The 9,642-nt window shown below is 40.4% G+C and overlaps 1 protein-coding gene across 3 annotated transcripts in view; it reads right to left on the bottom strand.

The window, feature by feature from the left end:
- Positions 1-9,642, bottom strand: part of SLC2A13 (solute carrier family 2 member 13) — a 113,672-nt gene that overhangs the window by 7,200 nt on the left and 96,830 nt on the right. The window contains exons 10-11 of one of the 3 annotated variants that reach the window (XM_060279396.1): positions 8,680-8,833; positions 10-6,087 (exon numbers count right to left, since the gene is read on the bottom strand). In XM_060279396.1, coding sequence (XP_060135379.1) covers positions 6,078-6,087; positions 8,680-8,833 — 164 coding nt within the window. In that variant the 3' untranslated portion in view covers positions 10-6,077. Of the gene's footprint in view, positions 1-9; positions 8,834-9,642 lie in introns of those variants that run through there. The other 2 variants (XM_060279394.1, XM_060279395.1) reach the window with 2 other exon arrangements.

Here is a 9,642-nt window from a genome sequence, read left to right as displayed (position 1 = left end):
ATCAAAATAAAAATCACCGTCATGGCCAAACCCTCAGCCTTTGGATCTTGACGCTTTTAAGGAGGATCGCTCCTCAGCAATATCTTCATGCAGTTTTCACATATGTATTTTAGTTCCAATTGTGCTCACAGTGTTAGTGTCCTGTTAGCTAGGGATGATGGGAGTTGTAGTCCAAAAACAGCTGACCTACAGTATGCCTTGAGAAACAAGGGGGAGGCCTAATGTTTTACCATATGACGACATTAAAACTTGCTGCCTTCTGGGTAAAGATCTGAGGATTATATGAGAAATGCCATTTCTTGTCCAAATTAGCATGCATAGCTGTAGGCTCAGATACCCATTTGCATTTTTAAAGTTTTGCTGCCAGGTCTAGGTGGGTGTCTAAGTAGAGAAGTCTTCCTAGCTAAGGCGATTGTTAAAAAAATAAATAAAAATAGACATTTGAATTCTATACCAGCTGCCTTAAAAAGCAGTGTATTTTGCTTTTCACAGTCACAATTTGTGGGTGGTTTTAATCAAAGTATAGCGTTAACTTTTGACACAAAAGGCAGCCTTTAATAGGTCAAAGTTAACAAATGACCAAATGGTACATAGATCACTATGGATTTTATGATGCATCTTGACATTTATCAGTTTAAATTGCCATAAAATCAAAAAGTGCTTCAAAAGTGACCTTTTCACGTGAAAAGGGGTCTCTTTTTGGGGGTTGTTTTGGAGCAGATAAAAAGTTAGTTTCAGACCATTGCAAAGTTACCTTGGGCTCTAAAGTTAAGGGAGTTCACTGAAGGAAAGTTTACAATTCAAGGAGCCCACAGCACCATTTTCCTGGGTATGACAGTTTAAAGCTTGCTGAATGAAGGCCAATGCCAAAATCTGAGACTGGTTGACATCATATTGGAATTAGAACCTTTGTGCATCATTCAGCAAGACTTCAGGAGTTTAACTTTCTATGAATTTTACTACCCCTTAGGAGAGGTAGGTGTCATTTTGCAAAACATATGCACACAATTCCTTATTAGGTTCTCTCACAGCAGTTTCTTGACAATGTTCTTTAAAACTCTGTCAAGTACAAATAAAACCACAAGAAAGATTTTGTAATCAAGTGCCTCACCTTTATTTTTGTTCATTTACAACTGTCAGACAATTCTTTAATAAAGATATTTATTCTTATGTAGAGAGACACTGAACTTTCAGTAGGGTAATTTGAACATAAAAACATTCAACTGTGTAGCACTACATTGCCATAAAATTTACACCACTTTTTACACATTATAGGCTTGGTTGGTTGAGCAACAAAAAGGCGTATGTTAAATGTGGAGGGAGGAGGGATGACTGATTCAATGGTGTTTGCCTAAAAATCACCTGCATGTGAAAACAGATGCATGTAAATGAGACATAACTGCTTTTGGACAATGCCACTTCAGACTTGGGTGGCGGATTGGTGGAGAGATAGGGGAGAAATATGACTAAATATTCTGCAGCAGGGGAGGTAAGACAAACGCATAACTAATTTTTCTTCCATAAAAGGAAAATCCCTGACATCTAGCTTTCTAAGTGCAGGGAACTTTAAAAAACAAACAATAAACAATACAGTACCAATTATGTACTTAAACATGTTGCAGGACAGAGGCTCGAATACAGATTTTTTCTCTCTTTTATGTCAATCCATGTGACCCTTGAAGTAGAAAACATCTACTTCCCTTCTTTGGTATGTTACAATAAAATAAAATAAAATGTCAACATCCATTTGGAAAAACCCCCAAAGAATATATGTACTCCAACATTATATATTTATATGTAAAGCTTTATAGTTACACATGCCCGGTTCCTGAATGTAATATAGTTTATATTTATTACATACAAAAATTTATAGAAACTAGTTTCTTACACTAATTTTAATGCTTTGATTCCAAGAGATGCAAGTCAGATTAGGAAATATGTTTTCATATTGTACTAACAAATCTGTTGGCTAAAATATTTTCATATACAGTACTTGGAACAACATTAGCACTTTGTTACAAAACACCACAGTGATGATTATTGGCACATTAAAAACCTTTCTCTATATGAAAATACACAAAATAAATAACTTCCCAATATTTTTCTTATTTTTAAATCTATGTAATTACCTTTAAATAATTTACTCTCCAGTACTGGAGCCATTTTTCACTGAGAAGAATATACTTTGCTGACTTCTTACCTTGAAAACACTGCCCCAACTGAAACCATTCTAGGTTACTCCAAATGGTAGCTGTACACAAGGCTATTTATAGAAAACAACAATTTTGCAAGAAAAAAGTGACTTGTTTAAATCCGAAGAATAATTCAGCATTATTTTGTCATCAGTAGCTACATTTAAGCTGTCAAAGTTACCCGCAATAACACACGTCGTAATAATAAAAAACCCATAAAACACATATTGTAGCCTCACTGCTTCTGGCCTGATGCTTCTGGCCAGAAAAGAGGCAAAAGAAAGAAAAACGCACAAATCAACTGATTAAAGTGCAACTCAGATAATTGATCTTCACATTAATTTTTCAAATACTGATTTCACTGCAGCTTCTCTCACGTTTCTAGAAGTTTTAAGGACTACTGGGAAACACACCTGGGCACAATCCACTGGGAGCTTCTCCTATGAAGGTCCATCAAGTCAAACGGAAGATGTACAAAAACATCCATGGGCTCCGATCTATAGAATGCAACCAAAGTTGCAGTACCTTTTGAATCACTCGTTTTGAGCTAGTACTGGGTGAACATAACTTGTTGCCCTGGACCTAGCTCAAAAACAAGTCTAGCCTTTCTAAGCCGGGGGTGGTGGACAGTCCAGCTTTTAGGTCCCCGTGATTACTGGTGACACAATGGACACTCATCGTCCCCCCTCTACGTCTGCTGAGAATTAATTTTAATTCCTCCAATCTGAATGGAGTGAGCTGAGAAGAAGTCCAAAATGAAAACTCACAGATCCAGAAGCATGCTCATCTGCTACATTATGTTGCTTAGAGACACTGGGAAGTTAAAGCTGGCCCTTTGGCACGCCTTGAAATGATCTCTCAATAGGTATATTTCAGAAAGGGAGAGGGAAATTGGAAGTAGGGAATGGGCTTCCGCTGTTCCTTTGTTTATTTTTAAATGGGCGCACTCTTCTGAATCCATCCAATTCTGAAATGTGATGCTACCCCTACTTTAAGCCAACTCAGTTCTTCTTGGTGCCCAATGCTGACTCATTGCTTGGTATGTATGTTGGCTATATGCAGTCTGCAAATTTCTCAACCAGGAGCCACCAAGCTTTCGGGGCCAGTGGACATTCTTGGAGTTTTGAGAAGGTGCCATGGGCAGCAGGGACAAATGGCTACCGTGGGGACATGGCATAATGGATGCCACATCTCTGAGACATGGCACCAGAAAACGGTGAGGGCATTCAATGGTGAGAAAGGCATCTGCATCAGTTGCTACTGCACTCACTCGCAAAGAATTTCTACATTATTTCTGTTCCGAACAGATGGGAGAGTGGGTTGTCCAGGCATCCAATGAAACATGGGCATGTTTAAAAGACCATGTTTAAAGGGGCATGGTCACTATAGGAGGGGCTGAGCCAGTGCAAACAGGAACAGAGCAGAAACAGCCAACAGTTTCTGGTGCCTTGTGGATTTCTGAGGCCACCATAGGAGGTACTGGAGGATGAACTGGCTCCTAGTGGCACTAAGTTGGCAACTCTTTCCCAATGCCTGCTTTGAGATCCCTCTTTTTTGTCCTATATAGGCGAGCTGCTCTGTGTCTGAGATGGCATGCATCCTTGTACAAAGTCTTCTATGTTGAATGGGACAGAGTCTACTATTTTGGTATATTTACTGAATACATTTCAAACCTGCTTGGTGTTCTTTAATCTTTATAGAATTCTCAACGACAACACCTCCTTGTTACTAATGGTGGGCATCAATCATAAGCTGTTTCCTTGGCATTTTCCTCAGTGGTCTTAGACATTAAAAACATATTGACTTTCCATTTATAATGTGAGCTTCCTTCAAAATAAATTCTACATGATCTCCTGCTCTCATTTTGCTTGTAGCAGTGCTTTCACTATAATTCAAAGGACAATAAAAGTTATGGAAATTAAGTTTGGCGCACATATAACAGGCAAGGCTACCTGTTTTTATTAAGTTCCTGTACGCTGGCTCCCTTGGCCAGTAAAGCGAGATGAGCACCGCAACCCCAGAGCCGTTCGCGACTGGACCTAACAGTCAGGGGTACCTTTACCTTTACGAACTCACCCTATTTACTCATGTTTAATAACTTAAGGGGGGGAAGAGAATGTATAACAGAAAATAAATGAATATTTTCTACTTAGCTAAATCAGTAGAGCATGAGACTCTTAATCTCAGGTAAAATGTTGGGTAAAATATTCCTGTATTGCAGGAGGTAAAGGGACCCCTGACCATTAGGTCCAGTCGTGACCGACTCTGGGGTTGCGCGCTCATCTCGCATTATTAGCCGAGGGAGCCGGCGTATAGCTTCCAGGTCATGTGGCCAGCATGACAAAGCCACTTCTGGCAAACCAGAGCAGCACATGGAAACGCCGTTTACCTTCCCGCTGTAGCGTTTCCTATTTATCTACTTGCATTTTGACGTGCTTTCGAACTGCTAGCTTGGCAGGAGCTGGGACCAAGCAACGAGAGCTCACCCCGTCACAGGGATTTGAACCGCCGACCTTCTGATCAGCAAGCCTTAGGCTCAGTGGTTTAACCACAGCACCACCTGGGTCCACCATTCTATCATACTATGAGACAAATCAAAATCTATCTGAATATTGAACAAAATAGAAGATATGGATAAACCGGGGCGGGGGAGGGAGAGACAGAATTAACCAACAATCCTGAATTATCATTATTTTCAAAAGGTGTGTTTGTAACAATGGTGTGCTATTTTAGATAAATCCCAGAGTGGGCTGCATGGTTTGTGACAAACATCTATTCAGAGCAATCACCTTCTGATCAGACAAGCAACAAATAAGTGTTATTGTCCCAAAGCAGGTAATTAGAGCCATAGGATGGTGAGCATATTGAGCTCTGACAGTACCAATAATCTGCCCTATCAAGTGTGCTCCCTTGGACCCAAACTGGTATGGTCCATTGCACACACAACCCTAGGTGTAGACAGATGCCACCACTCCAATCCTGCACTGCAATTTTTTTGTGCCCAAAGGACCTGATCCTTGGACTGGAAGCCTCCATCCACTTGCTGATTGCTTTTGCTAGGCTAAGATGAGTTCTTAGAAGAGGTATTTTAAGATTTCTCAAATATACCATATCTCAAACTACTAACTGACCTGAAGCACAATAGATCTGAATCAAACAGACCTAGAGAAACATGTGGGCATTAGAAAGTTTGAATAAAAGTGCTGTGCTTAGGTATGTTGTCCGTGTTCTGTTAAAAATAAAAGTCCCAGTAGTAGAGATTGACCTGCTACATTGGAGAACATTCAACAGTAGTCATCCACCGATTTCAATGGGTCTACTCTTGAGTAGGGCTAAACTACATATCATCTATTGTAATTAAATAGCTGTATCTCGAATATTAAAACTAGGCTTTTCTGACAAAGTTAAGATGTAAAATATAAACAAAAATATGCTGTAAAATAGAAACATTTTTCCTTTACTCTTTGATTATAAACATTCACAGATTCCAAAAATAAAACCCCCAATTTTGTAGGACTTTTTCAAGTAACATTCAATTCATTGTTTTTATAAGTAATTCTTGGTACTGTGATTAAGGCATTATTACAGCATAAAGCAACATCAAAAGGAAGACTGATGCCAGCATGTCCAGAAGGGAAAATAAAGCAATGGAAAAAGGTGGCTGTGGATTTTGTGCTCTTGTTAGTGAGCTCAAATATACTGCTTTCAGCCTCTAGCAGGTAAAGAGAGGGGGGAAATGTCAGGCCTGGCTTTAAAAAAATATACTCCCTAAGAAGATAAAATATGTTTCAGAAAAAGAGATGAGGATGGCGGGTGGCTGAACATCATTTGAGAGAATGTCAAAGAACCAAAATGCTGGCTAATGCTTTTCCGTTGATAAAGACTTCAGCGCAGTCTGGAAAAATAAGAAAGTTAATATAAATGGGAACACTACCATGCTCAACACATGGGCTTGTGACAAGATTCTGTCTAGAGCAATTGTCTTTTGATCTGATTGGGAGAACAATGAGCAATTTTTATTGTCACAAAGCAGATAACCAGAGCCACAGAAGACGAATAGATCCCCAATTAAACACCCATATCCTATGTGGCTTTAAGCCCCAACCCTGCAAATTTCTGATATCAATTTGAAATCTCCTCCTGGGCTTACCTTACACACATTTCCCCTCAATTAAGGCTTTAGGCAGGAAAACCAGTGAAGGCATATTTAAGGACTGGCCCTATTAAAGGCAGAATTTTGGCACAGACTTCATTATCATTGGACTTTATTGGTCATAGCAACCAATTCCAAGAGAATGTTTAAGGGGCAGGCAGAAACCAGTTTCATCATAAAAGCAGACCGGTTTAGTTTATTTGCCCATTTTTAAAAGGCGATGCAGATCAAACCCATTTTAAGGCAACTCTGTTCGTTTGATGGAGCCATACATTTCAAAGTTGAACGGTGGCTGTTGAAAATGCGGTATTGTTCTGGAAAGAGAGCAGCTAGCTTGAAAAGGTGAAGCTCTACACATCGGAGCCTTGAGAAAGGCAGCGCTTCCTTTCCTTCAGTTCCCTGCCTGAAACGTCAAAAGGTTAAAAGGGCACATGGATGTTTAGCAGAAAGAGCCAGTGGGAATGTAAGTCCTCTTTGGGGTCACTCTCATGCCAAACCTCCCAAACAGCTTTTCAAATGTGGGTTTTACAAGCAGCACCTAAAAATGAATGATTAATTTGCCTTTTAATAGTATCTTTGAAGAAAAAATCTTATTTCCTTTCTCCCAGCCACAAAGGAGGATGCATATGCCTTAAATGCAACTTGGAAGAGGCTACAGTGGTACCTCTACTTACGAATAACTCTACTTACGAATGTTTCTACTTACGAATGGAGCTCCGTCCGCCATCTTGGATGCGGTTTAGATAGGATTTTTTCTACTTATGAATTTTTAGATAGGGTTGCTTCGACTTACAAATTTTTTCTCCCAATGCATTCCTATGGGATTCGACTTACAAATGTGCGTTCGGAACACATTAAATTCGTAAGTAGAGGTACCACTGTATAAACTACTGATCGGGGTCTAGAATATTATCCCCTTAACTGGTTTTGTTTAAATCCCAAAAACCTCTTGAGACAAATGCTATCCAAGGGAAGCAGAATCAGAAGGGGCCGGGGGAATAAGAGGAGACACTCAGTCGACATAGCAGAAATTTGATGGCAGCATTAACTCTTTGATTAGTGCAGTTGCTAACCTAGGCATGTGCTTTTAACTTCCTGTTCTTCTGCAGAACCACCTTTTCCTTAGGCATACAATTATATGCAGGAGGGGGTAGGAGAACATTGCGGCCTTCCAGGAGTTGTTGGGACTACAACTACCACCATTTCTGACCACTGGCCATGCTGGCTGGGGCTGATGGGAATTTATGTTCAACAGCATCCCGAGGGCTAAGGACCCCCACTCCCGATGTAGGCTTCAGAATGTTTATAGAGTGCTTCACACTCATTTCTGTACTAGAGCCCTTTCGTTTTTACTTTTCTGTGTTTAGCTGGAAGTGAAGGTTCCACACAGTACTTAATCCAGAACTATATTACCAACCATGCTCTCTCCAATGGCCAAGAGTCTTCTGTAGTGTTTATCCATGAGCAAGTTTCATTCAATAAAAGGTGCTCAACCAAGTTAATGGAAAGTTTCCTGTGCACAGGTCCTGCCTGTTTGTTTGATCGGGGTGGGGGTGGATTAGAGAGGAGCACTAGTTGCTCCAATTGTGCTTTCCATCCTTTGGGGAGGGCAGAATAAGGGGAAAACAATGGCAAGTTATTACAAAGAGAGGCATGCCCAAAGGAAGGAAGGAAGGAAGCAGCCCAAAGAGCTGCAACACCTTGCCTTCTCCTTGCATACAAATTAATCTACTTTTGAAAGAAGTAATAATATTAAATTACAATTTCCACAGCAGGCAGCCGATTTCTCTCTCTCCTGCTTGTTTTGTAAGAGGCTGAGCACTTTTGTATCAACCCTCGGTTGCCAGGTAACTGTACTTTAATGATTCATCTGGTTTCTGACTAGCTGTTCTTTTTCACTTGTTTTTTTTCCAAGTGGGACAAAAATGCATGGTATATCATCAATTGAGTTTGGTATCGTCATTTCTAGGGCCTCAAACATACACCCACCTGGAATGTTTATATCCTCCCAGAATAATTCCCTCCCCCTCACAATTGTCCCTTTTTGACTAATTGAAAGATCAATGTCCTGCTTTGCTGTATTCATCTCAAACGACATGGTTTGGAACAGGAAAGTGAAGCTAGATAAGACAGTAGAAAGGAGAACCAGACCAGAAGCAGGGCAGGGAGGTCATCGAGAACAGCTCCTTCACCACCACCACCACCACCCCTGCCAAAAACAACAACACCCCGGCTTGATTAAATGCGCCAGCAGCTGAAAATCATTCCACATCAGAAGCATCATTGTCAGAAAGATGATAATTACTTCCCTTCACCCGGATATATTCAATATACCTCCCATCATCTGAATCTGAAATGCCACATGTACACAGGGAGTTCTCAAATAAGCCTTCAATTTCCTCCAGTTTTTTCCCTTTCGTCTCAGGAAGGCAGCCGTAGAGGAAAATGAGTCCCACAAAAGCAAATCCCGCATAAAGAAAGAATGCTCCTGTAATACAAACAAACAAACCCAACCCCCCAGACACAGAGTTAATGTAAAGCTTACCTCTAAAACAAAATACAAGGTCACAACAATAAAAGATCTACTATATAGTTAAAATGAAGGTTTCAGAAACAAATAATTATTTTAATATGCATTCAAATAATTATATTGGCCAAGATTCCAAACGTTTAATTTTTGCAAAACTATGATGGCGTCCCAATAACACTCAAATCTCATTTAAAATTTCTTTTGTAAAGTGACTTGCTAAAGAATGCAAGTTACCACAGAGAGAGACTGGAGGAACTCAATAATATGGGTTTTTGGGGAAAGGGCAAAGCTATCAGCTAGATTACAAGCAGCTGCCTGCACTCAGGAATGTGTCCCCAGACATGTCCTGGCATCACGGTGAAGCTGGGAAGGCTGCCCTGTCAATGGTGGTAACTGCTGAGCCTCCACGCCAGGCCTTGGATGCCACCTTAGCTTTCCTAAAGTGCAATGTCCCAAACTTTTCACTGTTCCATGCCACCATGGGTTTTGGTCACCACAATGTCACACAGCCAAGAATTACATTTTGGGAGAGCTAGGATTTATGGGTACAAGCACAACTGTTGGGGAACCAACAGAGAGCATGTGGCATCTCTCAACCCTGAAACTGGCCCTGGTTGACTCAGTGATGGGTGGCTTGGCAACACACCCTGTTCTTAAAATGATTTAAAAATGGAAAACATCTACTACTTGGAAGTTTAACTACTCACAACCCACCGAAAGCACTATTACAGCTTTGGGAAACACTGTTTAGAAACAGAACTCAGCAA

The sequence above is a fragment of the Zootoca vivipara genome, chromosome 10 (assembly GCF_963506605.1).
Source record: "Zootoca vivipara chromosome 10, rZooViv1.1, whole genome shotgun sequence".
Classification (NCBI taxonomy): Eukaryota; Metazoa; Chordata; class Lepidosauria; order Squamata; family Lacertidae; genus Zootoca; species Zootoca vivipara.
Note: the sequence above shows the minus strand (reverse complement) of the source record. Positions and strands in the feature narration are given on the sequence as shown.